The sequence below is a fragment of the Anser cygnoides genome, chromosome 2, assembly GCF_040182565.1.
Source record: "Anser cygnoides isolate HZ-2024a breed goose chromosome 2, Taihu_goose_T2T_genome, whole genome shotgun sequence".
In the NCBI taxonomy this organism is placed as follows: Eukaryota; Metazoa; Chordata; class Aves; order Anseriformes; family Anatidae; genus Anser; species Anser cygnoides.
In genome coordinates, this window is record NC_089874.1 from 138,835,929 (window position 1) to 138,863,895 (window position 27,967).

Sequence of the window (27,967 nt, forward strand, 5' to 3'; positions counted from 1 at the left end):
GGTTCTGTTTGGTAAAATAAGCAAACGGGACAGGTCAGGGAAATAAAACAAAGAGGAAAGCTGCACATTTTCCCCATCTTCAGATAAAGCCGTATTGATATACACAAGTACAATGGTTCCTGAACTTTGGCTCCTTTATTTATAAAACAATATACTAATCCCAGTCCCTGGACACACTGACGTAATTGAATGTCATACTTTCCAAATATAATGGATTGCATTCCCATCATAAAATAAATACATTCCAGCAGCGAGCCCCACAGCAAATAACAGAGCTCTGACAGCTGGGGAAGCTGGGGTAAGAGATACAACAATTGGGTTGTGTCGCTGAAGCCCAAAAGCACAGTTTTTGCTGGCAGCATTCTAGGAAAACCTATTATAATGCAATGCTACCAAAAAAGCGCTCTTTTCTTTCTAGTTCTGTGCTGCATGCAAAAGTTATTAAAAAAACCAACAAACTGCATAAACAAGCATACTCTTTTCCATATGACCTTTTCTACAATGCTTTCAAAAGTATATTGTCTTTTCAGTTTAGCACAATATTTGTCAGCTTTTATTTATAGCTTAAAAGAAAAGTCTCCCTCAAATTGTCACCAGAAATGCCCTTCTATAGGCATGCTGTCAGGAGGAAGGCTTTCCTTCCCTGAGTGTCATCCTGGGCCCAAATACATTTACTAAAACCAATATACACGTGCCTCCAGCAATCATTGCATCTAGAATCAGACAGCCATATACCACTCCGGCCTGAGAGCCATTTTGCATCTGTATGATGTGAAAGTAAAGGTTAAATACAATAGATAATCAAGCAGCCACGGTTTGCTCTCATGCACTGTCTCTCTCTCTCTTCTTAAAAATAAATAGACTCTAAAACCTTTAAAGAAGATTTTTATTCTTATCAAGTATGTAGGGGGCAAGCAAAATATTGGCAGCAGTACGATAAAACAGCACATCACCCAATTTCCACAAGTCAACATGTGTTTTTTAACCTCAAAACTGTAATGACAAGCCATGGCACTTCACAGGTTATCCAGGTTATACTCTGGATATCATAGCTGAAATGTCACATTGCTAGTGAATATTGCTAGCAAAAAGTCACCAGAATAACGTAAGCAGGCGTTACCCAGGGCAGATTACAGACTACAATGCTTGGGAGCAACTTTGCTGACAGTCAGAGACTCTTGTCACTTCATGGGACATCTTCAAATGTAGCACAGGACCTTATTCCCTGTTCTGCTATTCAGTTACTTACTGAGATATAAAGAGCCGTAGATATGCAGTCAGATAAAGTGTAGTCCTCTGGAAAGCCCATGCTTACTTTAGCTGCCGAACAAAGACTGGTTCCATGCATTTGATCCTTGCAGGAGCTCAGCATTTGGTGGTGTCATGAGTTAGCACTTGTCAAAGCTGATGAGTAATGGCTGCTGCTGAAGTGTATCTTTGGTTTTGGTTATGTGACTGAATAGTATTACTTATGAAAGTGAGGACCAAACCCTGGGAGCCTGCTTTTGCATGCTTGTATCCTCAGTGGATGATAACACACTTCAGGGCTTTGGGAGATACAAAGGCCACTTCTTCCCAACCCAAAGGGCATTTTTCTCTTTATGAAACATACAGTCATTTATTCAGTACTTCACATTCAGTCTGATCCTTTACATCTTTCTGTTGGCTCTTCTTTTCATTTTTCTGTTTGTACTTCATGTGAAAAAATACCCCCCCTATAACGGCACCTGGAAAAAAAGAGAGCACTCATCAGTAAAGCAAAGAGAAAACATTCTGAGAAGGTATTTCAGCAAAGGGTCTGACACTCATACTGTAATATACACACTGCTTTACATCCTGAATGGAACCAAATGGCTCTGGACAATGACCACGTAGTGTTGGGTCAACAGCACGTTCAGGGACCTGAGGCACTGGTGAGGAAAATGAGATGCCTCAGCACTCAGGAGACTTCCCCTGGAGGAGAACTTCTCCTCTGGTACCTGACCAGATGTTTCTTTCAGCCCCCCTTCCTTTGAGCAGCGATTTGTTGTCATGAATCGTAGTCCCTGTTTGTTTGTTTGTTTGTTTTTTCCCCCAATGGAATGGCAATTCTGTTACAGCAAAGCTAAGACTACTGACAGTGAAATTTCTCTCCTTAAGGAACGCTTTTATATCTCTTAATAATAACTGATGGATCTCAGAGATCTCTTCACCTATGGCTGAGAATGAGTGGGATTTGCTTCTGGCCTGAATTAGAAGTATTTATACCCTTTATCATCACTTGTCATATCCAATCTAAGGTGTCTGTGAATGTCTTCATTAATCATATATATGTGTGTGTATATATGCACAGAAAATATGCATATTATGTACATAATACATATATATATTTGATCCTTTTAAAATCAAAATGAACTCGTTGCACTGAACGTAAATTTATCTCCTCTTTATCAGTCTTAGATTATCTTTCACTTTCAACATCCCGTTTGTCCTGTACTGAATTATGGAGAAGTGCCCTGCTGCTCCCCTTCCCCCCCTTCATTGCTCTGAATATCTCTTCTGTAGTTGTTCATATTTGTATATTGTAGTATCTGAGCAGTCGATCAAAGAACACACCTAGTTTCTGCCGAGTTGGATGTGGTCCTGGGCACAGGACCCTGTGCTGTAGGTGTCTCTGCTTGAGCAGGGGGTTGGACCAGATGACCTCCTGAGGTCCCTTCCAACCTCAACAATTCTGTAATTCTGTCATTCTCCCACCATCTTCTCAAAGGGAGAAACGCCTTCCAAGAGCAAGGAATTTTGTTTTAATGAAAGTCCCATCAGACTGGATTGGCTGAGGGTTTGTGGTTCATTTTTTGGTTTGTTGTATCTTGGTTTCCAATGTCTATGCTTTGTGTTTCTTTTAAAGAAAGTAAAACTACAGAGGATCCTTGTGCATGTCACAACAGGTGCTGAGGTCTGAGACAACCTTCAGCTCATGCAAGAATTCATTCTTGTGTCAGACAGGCCTCCAAGATATGATTGTTTTTACAGTCATATCTTCTGAGCTTCAAGGTCAAACTCAACATTTGTAATATCCCCGGGTTTCAAAAAGTTTTTAGATACCTCCTTCATTCTTTTCTCTTTGCCCATATCTGATCCCAGATCCCTGTTAAGTCCACCCCAGAGACTATCATCTGATTTTGCTTTTAAAGTGGAAAAATTTATGTTGAAAAATAAACCCTGTATACTCATTTCAGGAATTCTTTTAAAAATCCTTTATGAGCTACATACACTGCATTTTTCTTTCTTAGTTACAATGCAGAAAAAATTTTCAATGTGCTCTTTAAAGCTGGCCAGCTCTCTTGCAATGAAAATAACTTTAGTCAATTACCCAACATAATTTTCACTATTATATGACTCCATGCTAAGCAAGGGATCAGACTAAGGCATTGTGAGAAAACAAGTGATTTGAGAAGCTTGAACAGAAATGATAAAGATGCATATTGAGGGTTTTCTCTGTCAATTGCTTGGTCTGCGAATGGCTTCTTCTGTTTTAGGTTCTTTGAATCAATTTTTTTCTCCTTTTATCTTCCAAAGATGAACACATATCAAATATGCATGAGCACCTTCCCTGGCTTTAGGGGTTTATGTATTACAAAAGAAAAGTTAGCACAGAGGTTTGTCTTTGTCTTTTTAGGTGTTGAACAGGAACTTGTTCTCAGGGACTCATTCTCTTTTCTTCTCAAACTGGATTAATTATTATTTACATAAGTTATTGGGGTTTTTGTTTTTTTTTGTTTGTTCCCCTTTATGCTCTAATTTCACCCTACTCTTTTGAATATGAGGTCTGTAAAGTGTTTAATTTCTTTGCTTTGATTTTCTCCATGGGTCTTTCACACTCCCTTCCCTCTCCACGGCTCATTGTCAGTCCCCCAGTCTAGAGCTTGTGATCTTCACAGTCAAAAATCACATGGCATTATGCACTGAATTCTTTTTGCTTTTCATTTCCTAGGGAACTGGATCCCATCAACAGTGCTCACTACTTTTGCACATATGTTCATAAAAAGAATACCAAAAAGAGATTTTGTCTTGTTTTGGAAAAAAGTTTTAAACCTTTTGTCAAAGTTGTATCAGCTCATGCCTATAAGAACATAACACTGTTCGGTACTGCTTAACAATATAATCGTACTTTGTTAACGTAAATGCCAGTTTCCCACAGCTCAAAGCAATTCTCCCACTGGCATGTGTAAACCTGCAAAGCTGAAGTAGGTGAAAGAAAGCATAATTATAAGCTATGGGTAGCAATTGATTGGAAATCTACAGACAGTAAATAGCATGACATTCTTGGATGCTTTGCTATTTTCATGATACTCTGAAAGCCCACGATGGGGTTCCAATCCATTCTCTGACAGGAAAAAGGTGGTACTTAGCAGTGAAATCACAGTGTACTACAAGTGCAGCATTTTCTTTTGTCTTTTTGTTATAACTGCTTGCTGTTATATGCAGAAGCAAAGTCCAAAGAAAGGTATCCCTATGACCAAAACCTTTGAAGTTTGCACCAATCGTGATCTCAGATATGAGATCTTTGCTTTTTTGCTCATTCTGCAACATTCACAAAATCTGTTCACCGAAGGAGTGAATCAGTGTCAGAAAAGCAGCAGCACCATCTCAGAGACCTGGCTTCATACCAGCTAAGAAGTCACCTACCAATAATTAGCAGGACACCAAGAAGAATCCCAACTGCCTGGCCGACGCTTGGCTTGGAGTTCTCATGCTCTAGTTTTATAAAACATGACTTTTCACTTGAACACTGGCAGACTTTTACTGCAAAAAGAAATGCCATGAAGTTAACAAGAAGTTTAGTAGTGCAGCTTGGTTGTTTTTATGTATTACAGTTGTCTTGAAATAATATTTTGCATATTGAAATAGCTGTGCATAGCATACCTTCAAGATTCACTTTGTTTTCCAAAGGTGGTTTTCCATTGTCATTAATTATCACTGGAACAATGTACACCTTCTCTTCAAAGTTACTATGTTTTGGAGAGAGGTGAGCGTATGTATCTGTAAGTAAAAAATGGGATATTTGTGTCAGCTCAAGCACAAAATTTAGGTCGACATTCATTACAGCTGCAAGTGTTCTTTCTTAAGGCTGCTTTCCTCTCGATGGTAGTTCCTTGTTTCCCTCCTTGTCTTCTGAGATCTCACTGGTTTGCAGACTTCAAGTCAAAACGGACTGCCTGAATGCTTAGTCTAGCCTTCTGTGTCATATGCTCAAAGAATTTCCTGTTTAATTTCTGGAGTGGGCCAAATCTAATCTTGGGCAGTACTACAGTGGTATGATCACATCTAAACCAAGAGAATCATCACATACTTTTATAAGCCATAACCAACTTAAACTGTTCCCAAGATAGTTTAGTAGGAGAGACCACTTTTCTAGTGCGCTTATACCACATCTAAGATGCTTTAAAACTTGGAAATGTAAGAGTATAACATCCATTGGGGTCAGTCCAAAGGTCCCTTTAAGCCAGCATCTTGTATTCTTTTAAGCATGCAGTACATTTCATTCTTACATCTTTCTTCTCTCCTAAGTACTAGAAAAATTTTAGCTTGCAGCATACTAAATGTTATCTCTTGAAGAAAAAAAATGACTTAAGTGTTCCAATAAATACATGCCAAAATGTATGGAATTTCTTAATAACTTACATTTTTTTCTACCTGAAATATTAGATATGCAAAAGTATGAATAGAAAGGAATTCAACATTTCTATGGGTTTCCCAGATTACGTAGAGAATCCCATATCATTACAAGAATAGCTTTATTAACTTACAATTGACTTTTGAGATTTCCCAATTATTTCTTGTATCCGCATCATCCCCGAGAGAAAAAGTAATTCTGGGGGAATATAAATATTCATCAACATCAGTAGCTTGAATTAGTGCTTTCTCTCCTCCATGAAGCGGGTGGCAAAAGAAAGTAGGATAATCCGTAACTAGCTGCGGAGGGTTGTCATTCACATCCTTTAAGTGTAATACGAAGGGTATTTTGGATCTCTGAGCAGCGTTATCTGCAGAGTTTAACAGAATGCAAAGTTAAAAGTCACAGGTTGGACTTACAGGCTGGATTGTGGCATTTGCAGCTATCGTATATGTATCACCTATATGATACACCATCGTATCGCTTGGTACACCATCGGGCAGGGGTGGGAGGTGGTATTTTTTCTGCAGGACACAGAAGTAAGGTCTCAGGAGGTCCTGAGAGACTCCTGTTAGCTACTTCCACTTTCTAAAAAGTATGGTTTATTTTTCCCCAGCTATCTACAGAACAGTAGCAAGCAAAAGGAGACAGCTAGACTATCATATCTGGTAAGTGGTCATATCCAAGGTCCGAGCATTCACTCTTTGGAACACTTTTTTAAGAGTGAAACTCCAAAAGTTTCCCATCTCTCTTCTGTATATAGGAAATTCAAGTCAATATTCTGCCCCAGGGCCATGACAAGAGACCCAAGAGAAGCTCTCAGAGCCCTGTCATTTCTCCTGCCCATTCCTGCAGGACCAGCCCCACACCAGCTCAATGTTTGAGGAAACATGCCTTCTTCCTGACATACAGTATCTGCATCTTTACCCAGGTCCCTCAAAACAGTGGCCAGCATTACTGTTTATCTGTATTTAGTAAGGGAAACCAATATTTACACCTCATTCAGTCAAATGTAGTCCAGACTTTTAGCCCCTATTTTATGTAAAATACACAATGAAATCTCCCCAGGTGGACTGTATGAAATATCCAAATGACTGGAACCAGGAGCCTTAATGTATTTCAGACTAACTAAGGTATTAGATTTGTTTATAATAAAAGGTTACAAATTACTCTTCATATATATTTTCAGGAAGCCTAAACATACCTACAAGAAAGATTAAATCTTTATATGTGTAGAGGAAAAAATGGTAAAAAACTGTTGATGCTGAAAACACTGAAGAAATTAAGGCCTTCACCTTATGCCATGTTGCTCAAGCAAATATAATGGCATATGATAGCTAACTGCATGAAAGCTGTTTTAATCTTCATTATCTGCAAGACCAAAATGTCTTTTAAGAAAGTGAAATTCTTAAGGAATGTATCTTCTAAAGATACATCACATATTCCTCTACTTTCCATGCACTCAGTTTTGCTGCCCTGTCCTCCTGAAGTCATGGGAAGTATAATAATTCCTCAAAAAGAAGTAAGGGCAGAGGATTCCTCTGTGTGTGTGTGTAGCCATTGCATTGCTTACTTGTCTCTGATGCAACAACATCAACTTTGTACACTTCTTTGTATTCTCGATCCAAAGTGGAAGCAGTGTATATATTCCCAGTGGTTGAATCAATCTTCAGCCATTTCTTCACGTCACCTTCTAAAGAGTATCTTTGGAAGGAAATAGGAAAAAATCACATATATTATTCCAAACCAGGAAAAAATGTTGACAAAGCATATACTTTATTGATTATATGCAAGTAGCTAGATTGCTATTGTACTTGAAGAGAGGGTTCTTGGAAGAGTCCTAATAGTACAGCCACCCAGGAGGGACAGACAGAAGAAGGGAGGCCAAACCCATCAATTTCTGGTGGGGATTAAGTTCAGACACTAGAGGGTGAGAGCAGAACTATGGGAATGCCACGGCTCCTCCAGCTTATATATGCTACATCTCTACCTGCCTTGTAACTGCAAAACCCATGGCATTCCTGAGCTGTTGGTCCAGAGGGATGCTCTGTCCTAACCCTGTGTCTCACCCTCCCCATCACGTCTGCCATGCCTTGGTTTTGATGGGGATACAAGCCAAAGTGTGTGGGGTGGGAGGAGCAGTGCAGCCAGGCACCCTTTTTTGCATAAATGAGGGACCAAGCACCCTGAGATAGACTGCAGAGGTCACCTGCTGCCAGTCTGGAGCAGACTGTGATTACCATAGGAACTTGGGAGTGTTTTAAACATCACCACATAATTGCCTGTATATTATTGTTTAAAAAATATAAAAATAAAAAGGCAGAAAAAGCACAGGGTCTGTGGGTATTTACTTATACAAATTTAACCATGAACATATGACCCAGTTAAAACAAAGCCATTTATTGACTATATGTGACCTTTTTCATTCTTTTGCTCTTTCAGTACCCATTGCATTAAAACAGCATGCTGACATGCTTGTAAATTTTTACTTTTTATAATTTTTATTATACTTCTTTTAACCTATTTTTTAGCATAGATGTGGTTTATGTAAACATGAATTTCTGTCATCTGTCTCTGTCATCATCTCCCAGAGCTTCTGGACTATGTGGCTCACTGTTTAACCAGCTTGACAGAAGGCCAAACATGCTAAGTTCCCAAAAGTTAGGGGGAAGTAGATGAGAAACCTCTGGGAATAAAAATCCACAGGCGGCCTAATGGTCATATTCTGCAACTCCATTAACTACTTGGTGTTTTGTTGAATTTTAGTTAAATCTCAAGGACGGTTTGCTTTGGATTGATCTGTTCAGCATTCTAGCTGGGAATCATGCAGCAAGAACCACAAACAATTCTGTCTGACACTACTGGGAAAGATACATTTATACCATGCTGCACAACTTCCTGCATGGATCAGTGCTCTGGCAGAGGCTCATGGTGACCTTATGACAAAGTGTTGGTCCACCTAATGAGCCAGTTTGAGGTTTTGTATCCCGCTCACAAGCACAGGAGTTGGCTTGCACAGCGCTTTGCATCCATGGTGGAGGTAGACCTTTAGTCTCTGACAGAAAAGTAACTGAATGAATTATCTGTCACGAACTTGAGCTTCGCTATTAGTTGTGTGTTTTGGTGGATAAAAGCCCTTTGCGGTGTCCTGAATGATGTGAAAGTTGGCTACTGCTCTATTGGTTCCTGAGAGCATTTCAGTACATGCTTAATTTCTTAAAGGCATTTGGTAAGATGTATTTGGAAACCTTGTTATTCTCAAACCTGCTCTGACTTTTTCCTGGAGACATACATTGGGCTTTCTCACTTTTAGATTCCTTGTTCAAGGGCCCCACTGGTGATGCTTGTCACGACACAGACAGAAAGATGATTAGAAAGGCACTGCCCAGCAGTCGGCTGTGGGTAAGTCACCAGCCACCACCCAACCACACCAGATTTTCTACCAGAAGTTAAGCATAGGCAAGCTTTTCTAAAAAAAACTTTTCCTCTATGCCAAATATTGTGTACGTTTTCCTTGTACCCCTATTAGGAAAAAATTCTAAATCTTAAATACAATAAATAAATCTTGGTCACTCTCTTTTACCTTACATTATTCCCCTCAGGATCATAGGCCTCCACTTTTACTAGCAGAGTGTTTACAGGAATGTCTTCAGATGCGTTTGCTGTGTAAACTTGCTTTTGAAAGACAGGTGGCTCATCCTCGTTGGTTACAAAAACTTTGAAGAGGGTACGGGAGCTGGCATTGTACTGCACTCCTGACACCAGAGGCTCGGGGTTTGTGGCGTTGATCACCAGGTTATGCACTTCAGCTGTTTCAAAATCAAGAGCCTGGGTAAATCAGAAAAAAAAAAAAAAAAAGAAAGAAAAAAAAAAGTGTTTTAAGCAATGGTACCGCTGTCTGCTTCAGCAAGCACCAGGCAGATGTGAGGGTGTTCTCATTTCCCATCTGTAGCCCACCTGAGCGTGCCTGACCCGTGATGGGGCAGCAACCCACAGGCAGAGACCCCAGTGTCCCTGCTGGATGGCAGAGGAGAGCATCCCTGCCTTTCTGGCCATGAGAAATGGCAAAATCCTCTTCTTCCCAAGGAAGATATAAAGGAAATAGGAGAGAGCTGTCAAGAGTAAAATGACACTGAGAACAGTCAGTGTAAGTGAAACCATATGCCCATTTGGAGGCTTCCTCAGCAACTGCATTTCCTAATAATGTTGCCACCTGCCTAAGTTTAATAACTATATCCTGTTTACAGCAATAGTATTTATAGTTCTGTACTAGAAGGCCTTGGATGATCTCTGGCTGACAGAATTGCTTGCAAGGGTTGTTACACCACGGAGTTTCTCACAATTGCATCTTCGGGAAAAAATGATGTCGAGGTTGAGCCCAAAGATAATCCACTGATAACTACCCATGGCCTGGCTAGTGGCACATGAACTTGATGCAAACTATGTGTAACTCCTTGGAAAATGAGTGATCATTTTTCCAGACCCATAGTTCACGTGCCTCCAAGAATGCTAATTTCAAAGGGAGGACCCTTTTTATACTGAAACGCATGGATGCAACGGAAAACGTTCCTTGTGTTTCTGATTCCAACGCTCAGCATGTGGGATTTGTCACCCACCTCAGCACACATTGACCTTGGCTTTGTCACAGTCAATGTTGGCCTCAGCAGGAACAAACTTCCTCACTGTGCTGGCACTGAGACAAGTTAGTTTCACTTGCACTTGGTGGCAAAAACCACCAGTGGCCCAGATCACCAGCAGGAAGGAAAATCTACATCACTCAAGTAAAACTCAGTAATGCCATTTTTCCCCATGGTGCATAAAGAGCTCCTTCATCGGCCAGAGCCCAGAGCAGGGGCCAGCAGCAGAAGGCAGGTGGGGAACAACAAAGGCAGGAGGATAGGTGTGCCTGAGCACTGCACCAATGAAGTACTGTATATGGCAAATTATGTACATGTAGAGGGAGAGAGAAGAGAATAAACCCATCTACTCACCTTGTTAATCTTGACAAACCCTCGGTTTGTTCCAGGGTCTGTCTCTATGATGAACTTGTTGTCTGGATCTCCTTCCTCCACTTGGTAAATGATGTAGGAGCTCCCTGTGGCAGGCTCATCCATATCAGTAGCTTGAATTTCTAATATCACTGTTCCTACTGGGATACTTTCTGCAACAGTCACATTGTGATACTGAGGAGAGAGAGATCATTGAAACATAACACACCTAGCACCATCTGCAGATAAAAAGCTGAGTGCTACAAGCTCAGCAGTAGAGGCGAGCTACCTCGCTGCACGGGGGAACCTAGAGCTGCAAGAAGGGCACTAGAGCAAAACTATATCCCCTTTCTTAGCTGTACATTTAGCGAAGGTGACAGGATCTCTGTCAGTGGGTAAGCTACTAGTACAGCAGCAGTCACAGACCATTTGGAGCAGCTTTTACCTCTTCTGGTGGAACCACTCCATGTACGTGCAATGCTCACAGCAGCAGGGACAGCACAGAGGTCACCTCTGTCCCCACCGAGCACCCCAGGCACTGAGACTCTTAAATATCTAATTGCTCCATGCACTGTGGGATATTGCCATATTAGCAGACCTAATTTACGCTATTTGATGTATGCCTTAACCCAGCAATCTCATTTTGAGACCAGGTCCTGAACTGAGACCTTCTGATGAGAAAGTCAACAGCCCCAAAACCAATACAGCTTCCCCAAGAGGCCACCTACGCCTGACGGGCTGGACAGCTTTTCTGAGCTCAGTGGGAGCTTAAGCACCTAAATGTAGGCATGACAGCCGCTGCAGTGAGATTTGGGCCAGCTGACAGAAGTCAGGGAGGGTCTGCAGATCTCTGCCAGGCTTCAGCACCTACACCAGAGCAGGAGGCAAGAGCCTGACACCTGCTCTTGAACCAAGGGCTAGCAGGTCTGTGTTTGGGCATGGATGGCTGGACAACTGTTTCTGGTTAAAGAAAATACTGTTATATTTCCATTCAGCTAAAAGTACATTTCATCTTTGGGGTTTTCTGGGTGCATTAGTACTATAATTGGAAGTGAACTTGGGAGTTGTTAGCTTTTGCCCATTTAGCTATTTTAATTAATTTTAAACCTCTTCTTTCCCCTTTTCCCTCCAGAATGTACACTTCTGGAATAAACTGCTTTAACAGAATAATTTATTTCTATACACGTCGTTTTTTGCACAGCAAATTATCTTGCATTTCATAATTAACTTTGAATTAATCCCACTGTTTATTGTCTAGACAGACCTCATAAGCAGGCTTTCCAGCAATACCTTGCCCTTAGTTTCACTAGCGGTTTGCTCTGTTACCTGTTCTGTAAATGGTTAGTTTTCCATTGACTTCTGTAGACATTGAGTGCATGCTCAAACATTTGTCAAAAGTTTGTTAGGAACATCAAAGACAGTGTTAAAAATACTCACATCTGATTTTTCAAAGATGGGAATCTGGTCGTTGATGTCAATGACATGTACTTGCACTTCACAGATTGTCTGGAAATCTGCATGGTAAAAGAACAAGCAATGTCACAGCAGCCCTTCTGCCAAAAATAACTTTGCTTCAGAAGGGTTCACTATGTGCAAAAGTGAGCCCTGTCAAATTGCTTGAATCAAGCAAAGCCCTGCTACTGTAAGAATGACTCAATTTCCAGTATCTTGTAACCAGTGAAAAGCTCACTCTCTCTTACTATTCACTTTCCCAGTTTTCTGAACATTGAACCATCCTCTTTCGTTTCATTTCCCTCACTTTTTTTTAACCACATCCTGGCTATGAACTGTGTTATCTTTCTCAACATCACTTTTACGTATAAAAACTAACACTCTGGATGTTACTCTACTGTGTCCTCTCAGTGGGCCATCAGACAGCACCTTCATTTTCATTGTAGCCAAACTTAAACCTCAGATCTGCATAAATCTATTCACTCCCTGAGCAGGGGCACCATAGCAAGGGAATTGTGATTTTGAAACCATACTCTCTCTGTCTGTGTGATATTGCAATGTAGATGGATTTTAGTGTTTTAGTTTTAGTGTTTTCCATGTGTGCTCCATAAGCTGAAAGTTAAAAACATTTGGATGGAATTCAAACAAGCATCCCAAACAATTCACTGGCTTCTCCCCCAGCGAGGTTTTCATATCTAAGTGATGCTGTTTCATTAAGGGATACATCACACTGCTTTATGTACTAGCAAGTTCCTCCAAGCACAAATTTTGCCTGACTGAGGACTCCAGCACAAAGCTCTAAGCTTTAATAAGGAGTTTGATTTCCTTTCCATTCAGTGAACGACAAAGGACTCCTGGGAACTTGCCTAATGGACAAGACTGTTTTTTGAAGATAAAGTTCAGCTCTTAATCTTTTTAAATGCATCATCTAGACTCTCTAGGCAGCTGCGTTTAATAACTTCAGCTATTTCAGTGAGTCTCTTTGAGAGATTTTAGGGGGGAAAATGCAATATCTAAACAATCAATCATATGATCTCTTTATTTTTTCCCCTGTGAAAGGAAATATCTTACCAGAGAGATCTGCTTGTTAACGAACAAGCCCAGTTGAACCATGCACTGCCCTAGAGCTGGTTTCCTTCCATACTTGCATTATGAATCACAATTAATGTCTCTGCACCTTGAGAACAAGGAAGGGCAATTCTAGAACAAGCCAGATCCCTGTGCTGCTTCCAGTGAATTCACAGAATCACAGAATTGTAGGGGTTGGAAGGGACCTCAGGAGATCATCAGGTCCAACCCCCCTGACAAAGCACATTCCCTAGAGCAGGTTGCCCAGGTAAGCGTCCAGACGGGCCTTGAATATCTCCAGATACTAGAATTCCCTAGGACTCCTCTTGTCCCTTGGACACTGAGCATCAGAGATGTCAGCATGAACAAAACTACTTCAACATATAACTTCAGGCATTACGTACCTGCATCTGTCACCATCACCTTCAAGGAATAGTTGGCTGCAATTCGCTTGTTTAACGAATGACCCCTTAACTGCAAAATCCCAGTGTCTTGCTGAACAAAGAACATATTACTTGCAGGAACAGCAGGAACCTGACTCTCAATATTGAACTTCAGGCGAGAATTAAGGGTGTCCTTCTCATCCATGTCTGTAGCATGCAGGGTGCCAATAGTACTGCCTGTGGCAGAGGAGAAATCAGAGTCAGCCGGATAATGCAGGGTACCCATTTATTTCTCCACAGAGGTGCACAGTGATGACAGTGACACCGATGCAAGTAGGGTGGTGATTAGAACACAGCTGTGTGGAAAGCACTGTGATGGACACAATCATTTGACTTCTTAGAGTTTTTTCCTTTAACATCCCAAACAGATGGTTTGGACTTGGGGCAGTGCAAGAGGACTGTGCTTTTGAAGAAGGCACTTTCATCTTTGAAACCAAATAACTGATGTGAAGACATAGGGATAGGTTTCAGTAATGGCTGACTGAAGTCAAAGGCGTTACACTGGAGAAGCACGGGCATGGGTAGAAAAGGGCTCAAGCCACTTTTAGAATGGTATTTCTTGAAATGATAGCAACTGAAATGATAATAAAAGTTTTTTTTTGTTTGTTTGTTTTTTTTACATTCTAAGCATTAGTCCAATTACGGGAAAATGCAAATCTATGTTTTAAATTGAACACCATTTTATTAAATACTGGTTTGGGGTCTGTCCTCCTCAGTTTACTGATATCATTTCCACATGAATTCTCAGAACAAAAACAACAGGGCTGTTGGCACAGAAGAATGTTCCTCCAGGATAGCTGTATTTTACCCTTTGGGTTAAGAAATTCTAGCTGTTTGCACCCAGCTGGAAACAGTAAGAGGACTAGAATGATGTGTATAAATGAGTAGAAGCTGTTTTCTTACCTCCACCTTCATTTTCTTGAACTTCAATTATAGTAAGGGCATTCTCGCACACAGGGGGATTGTCATTAATGTCTGTCACAATAACGTGAATTTGCAGAGGCTTGTCCACCAGTTCTCCCACTGTATCTTTTGTGACCGCAAAGAATGAATACTGCAAAGAGGGTAGCAAGATTAGGTGTGTTGAATGTCCACAGTGACATTTTTGCATTTAAATGGATAACCATGGGAGCCTTCCATGCAAATGAAATATTCTCATTCGTCTGCTCAGTATTTTCCCTCTGTTTATGTCAGAGATTTTCCATGATGCCTTTGTGCCTGAGGTCTGAGTTCTCAAAAGAACTGAAAAGTCCTGAACAAACCTCTGTCCTGTGAACTTACTCTCTCAAAACATCACGAAAAGCAGGAACATTTCATTTTTGTCACTTTGCAAACGAATCTGTCACATACAAAGATGCGATTCCTCCAGCATAGCTGATTCTTGGCCTTCCTGTCCCCAAATTTCCTCCAAGAAAAAAACGACAGAGGGTTTTCTGCATAGAAGCCCCCAGCATGGAGGGCTTCAGTGTAACTTTAAAATTCCAGCTGCAACTTGAACTCCTCCTCTGCTGCAGTCCCTGGGATCTGAACTAGGTTTAAAATGTGCAAAGTTCCTGCCCTCTGCTTATGCACCTACAACCCCGGCACGGTGTGTTCTGTGTAGCACGTTATGCATAACATTATGGGTGGTGATTGCTACACCAGACCCGTGGAGAAATATTTTAGGGTAGCAAACTGAAAACTGTTTACATTTATGAATGTACTTTCATATCTATTAAGAAACAAAACTTTTCTTTTTTCCCCCCCTCTATCCTCTATAGCTTTCTTGTGTTTACTCCCACAGCAGTAATCAGCTGGCTGCTCCCTCCCATCGGTTAGGGTGTACATGTTTACTTACAGCATCCTTTTCTTCCCTGTCCAATGGCTCAGTCACATAAATAACCCCATTCTGATCAATGGAAAATGGGAATCTGGCCAGCTTTTCTTTTTCAAGAAGCTCATAAATTACATCTGCCTCATTTGAGTGCACCTAAAAAACACAAAAATAAGTCAGGATAGGAAGTCACAAGTGTGGACTGAGATTTAACAGGGATCATTTCTGGGCCACAAACAGAAAAGACTGCATTCCTGTTAGCTTCATAAACCAGAAAATTAACAGTTTGGCAGACTCTTGGGATAAACCTCAGAAAACCAGACCAATAATCCATCCCTGCTCTCTGAACCGTTGTGGTGAAGCCGTTTTATCTCAGTTTCTCCAGCTGTCAAGGATGGGCTATTATGCCTATCTTTTTGTGGAAGGGTTTTGTGAAGGTAAATGGTGGTAAAGGAGAAGGAATTACTATTTGAATGTCCTGACACTAACTTATTCCATCTCCTTACACTGCCTATCCCTCTTTTCTTTTTTTCTTTATCTAATTCTGTGATGTGGAACAGCAAAACAAAAATCCAGAACCTATGTGCACATATGTGTGTGGAAGCTCTTTATATGCCCCAAAGTCTGTGACAGGGAATCGTCAGTGGGATACTTGAGATATAAAATTAAGTGTAGTACAGGCTGCCGAATTAATGAAGGAACCCCGCCATGCTCAGGAGATCACAGCACTGGGGGTGCCAGTGCCAAGGTGGTTTTCAAAGTCAAACATTTCTGAAAGGCTGTTGGCCTGTTGGTTAATATTTACTGGTACATACATCACTCCCACTCTCCAGGTACAGGCAAAACGTTTCGTGTTTGCCCAATGAAATAACAGAGGAAGAGAAATACCATGGGAAAGCAGGAAGCTGCAGGAGGCTATTCAAATCTTTCCTAGGTACTTTTGACATGACAGGTTCACTGTGCCACACAAAACTGGCCACAGAAGATGTTTCTGAGTAAGGGGAGCTACTCACAACAGGGTTGCAGTGGAGCTGGACACCTGACAAGCTCTTCTGTAGACAGAAGAAGCTAACCTAAATGACCTTTTCCAAAATTTCCTCTGTCCATGGAATATTATTGTACACAGGTGATGCCACCAGCCTCTCCAAACTGAAAGGCAAAGTCTAGTCACTCTAATGCTTATATTGGCTCAATCTATTCCCGTCAAACTGTTTATTTCATCCTAACAATATGTTAATGAGGCCTGTCCTAAAAATCATTTCCCAAGGATACCATACGGAAAATAACTGGGAGGTGCCAAAGTCCTTCTGGAGAATCCATTGCTGAATGCCGTGAGAAAAGAGAAAATAACTGCGGCACTGAGGAGCATTGCAGGGACTGTGGCCAAGGGCCCTACCTGGCTGATGTTCACAGGGTGGGTTTTGGTCGAGTTTTCCTGAATGTAGACAGTGGCGGGAGCCTTCCACAGGCTCTCCTTCACATTGATGATCACATCGGCGCTGCTGGTGAAAGCGTTTGTTGTCATCCCTGCCATATCCTTCACGGTGACAACAAGTGTGAAGGTGTCCTGCTTTTGGGGGTCTAAGTAATAGGAGCCTAGAGACAGAGCAAAGAGCTGTGAGAAAATGAAGCAGAGCCTGGGGAGATGTTTCACCTGCCCATTGCCTCCTACACGTATCTTGCTTCTACATCTGCTCGGGGATCACTCCTTAGATAGACCTCTGTGCCAAATCTCAACAATCTGGCTTCTCTGAACAATGCAGCACAACATAGTAGGCCTAGCAGAAGCTATATACATATATTTTTAAAATTATTGCAGTTTATGTGGGATTATGCAGCTGGCTGACCTTTCTCTATGTTTTTCACATTAATGCTTCTGGTTTTCTAGATTTCAAGGAAGAGAACTAACCCCAGGATCTAACTCAGTGTAGTCCAGAGGGTCAGAGGATCTATCTGTCTTCTCAACATATTTTCAGATCCTGAATTTCTCCATTTCTTCTAACTCCTCTTGAATTTGGTGGGAAACATAAAGAAACTTCACCAAAACCAGGGTCTCTGTGGAGTATGTCCCACTGACTGAGTTTATTTAGGATTTAACATCAGAGTTGTTGTTTCTTTCCTATGTATACCCCCAAACTCATGTTTGTTTTTTGACAGATGAGTAATTTGACTTACCTGTCCTACTTGGTGAGATTGCTCCAGTTACACTATCAATCTGGAAAAGCATTTCTGGATAAGGGTTGGGAAAATGGTGGAGAATGCTGTATGTCAGCTGTGCGTGGGGGGTTGTAGGATCATCTAGGTCAGTGGCGTGGACATACATGAAGGGTTTGCCTGTTTGGATTAGAGAAGAAACAGTTGTAAGAAATGACTGAAACCTCAACACATAGCCCATTTGAGCAGAGCTCACAAGCAGGGAAGTCATCTTACAGTGAGCTGCTGTTGTTTCATAACACAGCTCTTGTGGTAAGACATACTTGTGCATGGGGGTTACATAGCCTGTGTGCCATCCCACGGGTCCATTTTCTCTGTTTAATAGGATCACAATAGGGGTGAAAAACAGTAGACGCAGGAGTGGCAGAGCTAACTCAGAGAGCAGCTACCTACTAGCCAGAGTGCCCACACCTGGTGTTTCTTACTACTTTAAAGACACTTCACAGTCCTTATACAAGGCAGTTCAACACAGAGCACCTTGAGAAAAATGCACAGTTGTGGCACACTTGTAAATAAAGGAACAGTCACACAATGAAAAAAAATAAATAGAGATGCACGGTAAAATAACCACATTTTTGCCTTTTCAGCACCCATGTAACATTCAAAATCTTTTCAACTTGGATGCATTTGAAGTACATGGCAAAATATTGCAGAATGATTTTCTGGCCTCATGGAGCCTTATATGCACATTTTTTAGTGAAAGTTTCTTCTTGATTCCATGGTCACAGTGATAACATCTGGCTGAGTTCTTCGTTTCACTTCCAAGATGTAGGTCTCAAACTGCTTTTTGATACTTCCTTATGTCTGGAATGGATTACTGCAATCCATAACCCAGGCCTCTCTGGTAAATACTAATGTTTACCCCAGGTTCTGAGAACCATCGGTCATAAACACATAGCTCACTTATGCACTGGCTTTTTATTTCACTGATGTGCAAGGACTTACATGTTCTTGACATTGTCTGTCTGTATTATCTTTGGCAACCTTTAAATTTTAAACTTCTTCAAGCAGGTTTTTTGTTTGTTTGTTTGTTGTTTTTTTTGCAATGGAGAGGGCAGCTATATTTCTCTATTAAGCAGTACTTCCTAAGCAAGAAGTACTATGAAATATTTCTAAATATAGTCATCCCTTTACACCACACAGTGGTCACCTGTTTGCACTTTCATTTCTGTTGTACATGTTTGTACCTTTATTTAGAACAATCCTGTGGGAGGGAAAACTGTTCTTTTTTTTCAGCTTGTTGAAGTATAGCATCCAATTTATCTTACTGTTTAACTAATCTATCTAACTTCCTGTTAACTAAAGAATTTAATTGTTGCAATGATTACCTGCACGGGAGTTTTGCCTCACCACTCCAGTGTAAGTTGGCTGGTCAAATTTTGGTGGGTTGTCATTGATATCCTCAACATATATTGTCACAGTATACGGACCTTTCACTACGTCTCCATTTTCATCCAGACATTCCACCTTGATTTGAAAAAAGAAGGAACAACAAATAATTATTTTCTCATAGATAAATTTGAGATGTAAAGACCTAAATGAAAATGACAATCAAATGATTGTCAAATACAAAGTAATTTCTACTGTCACACAAATCTGGTGAGAGCCATCACTGGGTGGCTCCATCTACAAGAACAAATTTACCACAGTAGCTCACTGATGATGATTCACCATAGTATGTAACGTCAACAAAGCAGAATAACCTATTCCTGCATTTACTGACATTTTTCAGAGGGCAATTTCTAACTTCCAGACTCAGCAGACTACCTGTACTCTTGCATAGCTTAGGCCTCAAGATCTCCTTTAAATAGAAATAGATACTTTCTAAAGAAAAAGGAGAAAACCCGACATGATATAGAGGACTCAAGCGTACTGTTGTTAACATCAACCAGAAGAGCAGGCTGATCCAAAGGTTTGTTAATAAAACTTAATCCTTAGTTCTGATGACATTTTTGTTCCGAATAATGAGACTTCTCATTTTTCAGTTGATTGACTTTAAAGCATCAAGTATATACTATGTCTGTTGGACTTTCTTTTGTTTGCACACAATAGATCAAATCATGATTATTTATGCCTAACCAAGGATAATTTTTCAGTTCTGTCATTGTTTCTTCTTGTCTGTAAAGGACTCCCAAGTTTAGAGTTAACTTCTGGGGCTAGGAAATTGTCCTCTCTAATACTTCACCAATCCAAGTGTGCTTTAGAGCTGAGAACGTGAAACTACTAAACCTGAAGCGCTAGACATCTTGTTCTTTAGAAAGATAACTAAGGCTAACTAAAACATTATCGTGTCCTTTGTCTGTTCAGACACTGATCCTCTCATGATCATTTCCTTCTCAGTTGGTGGTGCCTCAGAAAAAAAGGCAATGCCGTTCTTGACACAGAAGAAGAGCACAAGGCTGTACTGAGGCAAAAATACTGCGTACCTGCTGTCCCACTCCCAGCAGTGCTCATGCTAAGATCTTCATTGAAAGAATATAGTAACAGGACAAGCACATAGTCCCTGATATCTCCAAACAGCTTTCTGCTGCTATCTAACAGAGGCTAGGTCTGTACTTCTGTGTCTAAATGTCATCTAGTTACATCATTTGTCACTAAATAGATTATAACCTTTCTAAATAGATGACAATAGTTTATTTTCACATTCTAGCCATGGAATTCACCCTACCAGTCTTCAGGAATAACTAGCAAGATGAATATGAAAAACCTTTCCTTTCTATTTTTCGTTGAGTTTTTACCTGCAGCCTGTGCACGGCTTTAGTCTCCCAGTCCAGAGATCCATTGAGATACAGCATTCCTGTCTTTGGCACAATGTCAATTATTCCATCTTTTTCACCAGTTGCTCTGAAAATCACAGGTGACTCAGATATGAACTAGTATAGGGAAAAATCAGAGGGAAAAATCATTATTTTTTTTCAGCATTATCACCATAATCTAAAGAATTTTTTTGTTTTTGTGTCTTTTAAAGCCTGTTGCCAACAGTGCATTTGGCTGGAGGAATGATATTGCAAGAGCCTGCTGAAACAATTCTGCTGTCTTCTGGTCTGCAACAGAGAACTTTTCACATTATTTCCTGAATGCTGCAGGAAATCCCAACTGCGGTTTCTTTCCAAAGAAAACGTCTGCTTAGGACAAGACTTTGTCTGAGCATGGGAACGGAAAAAAAATGACACACATCCTCCATTTGCCTAGGAGCTGGATCTGTCCTTCTGTGGTTAAGGTTTTGGGAAGAAAACCTCAGAGACTAAGGAAAATGATGACACAAGTTGCATGGAAACCCATTCTCAAGGAATGCTGTTAATCTCTGTTTTACCCCTAAACTATTAATCTCTGTTTTGCCCCTAAACTGTGTTTGAGAGATGGGCTTGTCTCCTGTTTTTCGCATGTAGAGACTTGAATTTGAATGGAGTGGATACCAAGAGATGCTGATTACCTGGTAAATGGGGCGTACTCCTGCACCTTCTGGAATAGAGAAATTCATGTCTTTCAGAGGCCCAGCTAAATTCAGGTCCCCAAGATTCTGGCACATAGCCTGTGAGAGAGAAAGAGAGAGAACGGTGGAGAAGAGCAGCTGAGGAATGTCTGTTGTTGTCACACACACACAGCAACTCTCCATTAGTGAGCCTCTTGCAAGTTATTTTGCTCTGGTGTAACGGTAGAGGCATTTGCACTGAACATCTCATAGTTCTTTAACATGCATCCATTTTTAAAGGCAGTGTTATTTTTAGGTTAATTTAAAAAAACACATTTGTGTCCTGCCCTTTTCTAACTGCTATGTTTTGATCTACTTTCAAGAGCAGACAGACACACCGAAGAGCTGAAGGTAGACTAAGAGCAAGAGGAAATTCACGGAAGCGTTTCCGGACCACTCCCACGTCCCATCCAGGAGCTGTGCAATCCTGTGGCCACCAGTCTGTTGGAACACCCAGCACCCCACCTGGAGAAGGGGAGGACTTGCAGATGCACCCCTTGTAATTTCTACTGCTGTCCTACTGATCTCCAGCTGGCACTGCCTTCACAGGCTGTTTTTTCTGGCAAATTTTTCATGTGTTTTATAGCCAACCCCTCCCTAGGGCCCGAAGACCTCCAGACACACTCTTAAAAGCCCTGGTGTTACAGGGCGGTTCTTGCTTCCAAATGAAAAAAGAAAGGCAAAAATAAGTTTCCTAGAGCAGCTCTTGCATACAAGACAATTCAGCCTACAGTTCAAACAATCTGCCTGCTTCTGAAACGGCAAAACCAAAATCTCTCAAACATCTACTGTTCTCTCCTGGTCCCTGAGGTCTTGGAAATGCTGAAGAGCCACCTGCCAGAATTAGGGCTCCGTCATTAGGCAGCAGAGATAAAACCCTCTGCTGAGAATCTTACAGGGTTTTCCTCCCTTTCTTCCAGAGGAAAAATGAGTTTATTCTGCTGTATGGATCCCGAGAGCCATTGTCACACTGTCCACTACACTATGGAGTCAGGCTCTGGAAGTGCCTGTTCTCTGCTGCATGACTTTTCCCCTGGATTTGGTCCTGCTGCTGCTGAGACAGTTATTTGGCCTCTCGCAGAAAAGCACAGCTTACATATCACCAAGGGAAAACTTAATTCCAGCTATGACAAAAACATAGCTAAGTTCAGCACAATTTACCCTAAAGCACTGCTCTGTGTGTGTGTGTGTGTCACAAGCTGCGTTTGAATAATGCCAGATTTTGCTTATTAATAGCCAGAGATTTTGCCCTCTTTGCCTGCAAGGGTTTGTGATTCTTTCTGCAAACGGGAAAACTAGAACATTGTGAGAACTGGGGAAAGAGATGCGAGGGGAGGGGGAAGGATGCTAGTGAATGCTAATGACAGTAGAAGAATACCCCCAAAAGCCCTGTAATAGCTATGCGTACCAGAAAAGTGTACTTTATGGCTACCCTTTGCTTTTTCGCTAAATGTTGACAGCTCATCTCTGCCAGGGTCAAGATACAAGGTTAGCAGGACCCTGGATCTGACCCATGTGGCACTGGTGGGCACAGCCTGGCTCCTGGAGGAGGACAAATCTCCTGGAGTTTTTTCCCAGGGCCATTTTGTGGAGAGGTTTTTCTTGGTCATGTTTGACAGGGGGAGTTGTCCCGCCATGGAGGAACAAAGGCTGACACCGTAAAACCAGGTTCAAAGTGCAGGCTGTGAAGCAAGTAAAAGATATCTCTTCCTGTCAATTAAAATTACTTTATGTGGACCATAAATATTTCCAAACGTATGTCTACAGCATGAATCACTCCTCAGGGGCCTGAAGGGGAATTAAGGTTTACCCCTTGGCCTGTATCTGGCTGACAGCTCAGTTGAAGACAGCTGTAATGGCTGTGGTGCGGCTTCATGGGGACTGGCACTGCCAGGCACAGAGGTGCTCGCTGCTGCCCATCAGCCCCAGTCCCAGCTCCTCCGTATTTTAAGGCATTCTTTCCATAGAATTGAATTTGACTCATTTTTTATCTTTGCTGTTGATTTCAATTATAAAGCAGGAGCTGTCACTGAAGCCTTTAGAAACATCTGTAAATCTACTGAATTTAATAGACGAGGTCCATAAATAGCATAATTAATACATTTCAGTTTGAGAAAATCCTCTGAGAAGGGATTCACATACATGGAATAATGAGGTTAAATAATTAATATGCATGGTTTAAACCATATGCCATTATATGATCTAGAATGTATTTAATATGGCAGCACATGTATGGGTCATAAAGCAGAACAATGCACTAGGATGATGCAGATGTCCTCATTTTTTGGTGATTTGTTGCAGTATTTTAAAATTGTAATTAGCGTGAAACATATCTATTGAAAAAAAAGTAGTATCTAAGGAGGAACTACAAGAGTCAAAATAGATAAATTGGTTTCTTCTTATTTTTTTTTTCTAATGATTGACATGGCTGCCTAACTTTTGGCCGTGGGACCATGCACATGGCTGGGATGTCCTCCTGCACCCAGGGTTACAGCCGCTTTGCCAGGCACCTTCAAGGTTGGAGCTCAGAGGCTCCTGGGCAACCTTTGCTGTTTGCTCCTAGATAAATGAAGGAAAAACTGCAACTCACCCACTGAATGACAAGCAGAAACTGAAGTCCACGCAGCTTGAACATACTGGAATATGCTTTGCTTTAGCACCTGCAAAGAAGATGTGAAAGTCAAGTTAATCCTTATAGAGTTGGCCAACTCCGTGCGTAGAGGTTACAGCTAAATTTTCCCAAAATTGGAGAACCGGCTGCCCTTTGCTAGGGCAGCAGGAGTGGGTACAGAACTGGTGTCCTGGGTGGCTGTGCCCATCAGGCCTGTCCCCTAGGCTGCCAGAGGTCCCGTGAGAGCCTCAGCTGCTGTCAAAAAGAAGTTAAAGCCGGCACGAAACTTCAAGTCATGCGGCCTCGCTGCTTAGCTGACCAGTGTCACACAAGCCCTGCTTTCATTTCTGCTTTACTGAAAGCAACGACACTTTCACAGGGAACATTATAACCACAGGAAGCTGAAGGTCTTGTGGAAGCCATCCTGAAGCCCCCATCTTCTGATTATGAAAAATATCCCTTCTGTGAGGCTTGCAGAGGCAGAGGGAGTAGGCCTCTGCACCCCTTACAACAACCCAGCTACTGGAAATGAAATTTCCAAGTCCAAGGGGCACTGCCTACCTCAAGGGAACCTGATTTTCAGAAAAAAAAAAAAAAAGGCTGAGCACACAGTGCAGTGACTGATATTGCATCCTCCTGCAAACAAAATGGGTTCCTCAGAAATTAAGTCTTGCTTTCTCGTTACTTCTATATTTTAACAAAAAGGTTGAGGCGGGTTCTGGAGAGAGGTGAGGTTGGTGTACAGTGCTGATGTCTTCCATGGTGCTCCGTGCTAGCTGGCTCACACCTACAGGTATCCTTCAGCCACCAAAGCCCCTGGAGCCCATGGAGGCACTCACAGAGAAAAAAAACAACAGTGTGAACAGTGTGGAGGCACAGCTCTCTCTAGATGCCCACCTGCTTGGGCTTTCCAGCATATCTTTTCTTTTTAACTTTTCTTTCCTCAATGGCTGACCAAAAATAGGACCTGCAAATATAGAAAATGTTGCCCACATTGCTGTTTTCTCTAGCACTCGTTTTAGTATGTGACACGGGACCTTGTCTTGCAAATCCCATTTCGAGCAGGTCTTCATCAAGGGCAATCAAGCCCTTTGAAATTACATGGGCAGCAGCTACCTGAGTGGGTACCGGAGGAAAATAAAATGGCACTCCTTTGAAACCAGCGGGGATGAGGAAGATTGTTATATTTGTCTGGACAGTAGGGCTGAAGGGGAAATCCTTGCATTTGCCTGGCACTGCTGCTGTTGGTCAGGTCCCTCACCACCCTGCCTGCAGCCAGAGGAACTGGGATCTGGCAGAAACAGGACTGAGAGGTAGAGAAGACATTTTGAACCACCTGAGATGACACTTTGAACTGTTGCTGATATTGAAGTTAGATAGCGTATGGAGGTTTGTTCTTTTCCTGTCTGTCTCACAACCTCCCCTCTCCTCCTGGCACCTTCTGAATACATTGGCCAGTTTCAACTACCTTTGATAGCGGGCAGAAACCTTGAAAAACTAATTCTTTGTTGATCTGGGGTGGCAGGTGGGACAGAAGACCCAAAGCCATGCCCTCTTTGCGTAAGGCTGCAGTATGCACCCAGAGATTAGCTGAGTAGTTTCATCTGACCCTCTGGGAGATACATATCCATATGTGCCCCTTGGCCAGCTAGCAGTGGTGGGACACATGGGAATTGAGAGTAGTGGGGGAAGAAGGGCAAGAGGCTAGCAAAAAGGGTATGGGGAGGTCTGGGGATACCATAGTCCAGATTTCGGGAAAACAGGAGCAGTAAGACCTACTGTGGTTAGGAGAAAATTTATAGATGGGACATGTCCGGCCCTAGTGCAGGGGACAGAAAATTTTGGAAAATGCACTCCTTCATGTGGCTGTCCATCTGTGCTGTGTCTTGGCCAGGAGTCTCCGCCCAAAACTGACTACAAAGCGCAGCAGTGGAAATACAGCCATTTCTTGGGTTGTGGGTGAAGTGCCTTTACAGTTCCACTTTGAATATAAATATCATGCCCTAATATTGTGCCCTTTACAGTGCCTATTGTATGGCCATGATGAGTGGCTTGATCAGCCCTTGAGCTGAACCCCAAATGTCTGGGGTGTTTTCAGTGCCCACTGCTGTACGGCTGGAAGCTTCCACCGAGTCATGGCACTGCCAAGGACCAGAGCCCTGAACTGCATGCTCCTCCGTCACTCAGAATAGAGTTTCAGTATATATAAACTCATACAAAAGTTTTCAACAATAGACAGTTTCAGGATTAGAATAGGCTTCACTTAACTAAAAGCAGCCTGAGATCTGGCTGAGGACGGGACCCATATTTTCCCCTTCATCTCTCTGTTTCATTTCACTGCTATATCCCTAATAATCCCTTCTGATTCCTCTGCCTGAACAGAAATCTCTAGCATAGCCAGCATACACATATCCCAGCGACTTTCAATAATAAACTTTCAGAGAACAAAGAATATTCCCAGAGGTTGAAGATCAGGAACAATCAAAAGTATTTGGTTCCATGGGAAAAAAAAAAAAGTAAAAAAAAAAGTAAAAAAAAAAGTAAAAAAAAAAAAGTTAATTTTCTTTAAATGATTGATTTCAGATGTTAAAATTCAGTAAAGCGAAAACAGAGGAAATTGATCCAAATGAAATACAAACCAGACTAAGCCTTAGCACAGCAGTCATCCATTTTACAAGGACAGCTGAGTTTCTAACATTGCCAGCAAAGCCTTCAGCAAACCCCTTGCTTCAGCTTTTACAATTTTGCAGTGAAATGACAGCTAGATCATCCCTTACCTGTAACACGAAAAGCTTGTTTTGGTCTAAAAAATACTTCTTTCTTTCATCTGTGGGGTTCACCTTTGTGCAGGTTGGCAGTGTCTGTCTGTGCTTCTCCACACAGTTTATAGTTTCTGAGACTCGCCCTAGAGGTTCAGTGGCTCAAACATTAACAGCATGGAGAATTATTGATTCTTAATGACTAGGTGTGGTATGAAATGGCAGCCACGGAAGGAAGCAGTGTAGCTCTGAGATAATTTACAGCCTTCAGTATTTTTTACGTCCTTTGGGGTTTTCTCTCTGAATCCAGTTTTTCAGCGGGGTTTCAAGGAACAAACACGCAGGGTGCAGGTTGGAGCCGCAGGGCGAAAGTTGTCCTTTTGGACAGGAGGTGGCAAGGAGACGGCATGGGCCTCAGGTGGAGATGTCTGCTGCTTGCCAGTCACAGGGATAGTTTGCATGTGGAAGACAAGGTTTTGGACATAAACGTGACTTGTTTTCACAGCAGACCTGTGCGTGGGGAGGACTCGGCCTGTTTGTAAGAATAATTCTTCAGTCGTGGTCTCAGAGAGCTCAAATTCTGCCTGAGCTCTGCAGCAAATCTACTTTAGGTAACTTTGGGCAAATCACTCTGTTTTCCCATTTCCAGATGCTCCTCTATTAAGGATGTAATAATACCTTTCCCTCGTGTGTCATCTTTCATGTCTGTTTAGGTTTTCAGCCCTTCAGGGTAACCAATGCCTGCTACTCTGTGCATTACAGTACCTATAGTAAGGGGAACTGAAATCAATTGGATTGTAAAGGGCTGTGGTAAAAATAAAATAAAATGAAATAAAATAAAATGAAATGAAATGAAATTAAAATAAAATAAAATACATTACACTTAAATCATATATGGAAATAAATAGAAGTTTTTTAAAAATAGTAATCCTTATGATGCTTTGCTTTCTACTAACTCACTTTGTAATATCATGCTTATTTCAAATGCTTTGAACAGACCTATTCTCTCATCAAATGTTAATTTTTATCCAGGTTCTAACTTCTGCCTTCAATTTCCTAAGTATGTTAAATTACTCTTGAACATTGTTTAATTATCTGTGCAGTGCATTAAGCGTTTTCTGGATTATGCATCCAAAGAAAGAAGCGGTTAGAGTCAATTACAGCTGGAAGGTGTAAATTCTGGGAAGGGTGAGCTTTCTGTTTCTACTACAGATCACACTTTTCTGTTGAAAACAGTATTTGTTTCTGTAGGAAAAAAAAAAAAAAACAAAACATCTAGACAGTGCTTTCAGCATGCTTTCAAACACAACTGTTCTCCATTTGCTCACGTACTCAGAGTGATTCAGACATTCTCAAAAGCTGCCTGAAAGCAGTGAGTTATCTTTGGAGCACAGCTCAAAAACAACAGTTTCCATTAAAGCAGTAGAAGTCATTGTTAATGATTTCAAAGCAAATATAATAAGTGGGAGGGAATTGGACTTTCTTGGAAAT

General features: G+C 41.5%; 1 protein-coding gene across 1 annotated transcript; it reads right to left on the bottom strand.

Moving 5' to 3' along the window:
* Nucleotides 1-868: 868 nt before the first annotated feature.
* CDH17 (cadherin 17) lies at nucleotides 869-26,577 on the bottom strand. The gene is made up of 18 exons (XM_013172549.3): nucleotides 26,495-26,577; nucleotides 23,697-23,766; nucleotides 21,068-21,166; nucleotides 20,373-20,507; nucleotides 18,963-19,101; nucleotides 17,596-17,754; nucleotides 16,817-17,016; nucleotides 15,445-15,576; nucleotides 14,511-14,661; nucleotides 13,569-13,784; nucleotides 12,082-12,158; nucleotides 10,648-10,839; nucleotides 9,240-9,484; nucleotides 7,230-7,360; nucleotides 5,790-6,026; nucleotides 4,906-5,022; nucleotides 4,669-4,785; nucleotides 869-1,727 (listed from the first exon to the last, which is right to left on the bottom strand). Exons 2-18 carry the CDS (start codon nucleotides 23,739-23,741, stop codon nucleotides 1,615-1,617), a joined length of 2,505 nt encoding a protein of 834 aa, XP_013028003.3. The 5' UTR covers nucleotides 23,742-23,766; nucleotides 26,495-26,577; the 3' UTR covers nucleotides 869-1,614.
* Nucleotides 26,578-27,967: the final 1,390 nt, after the last annotated feature.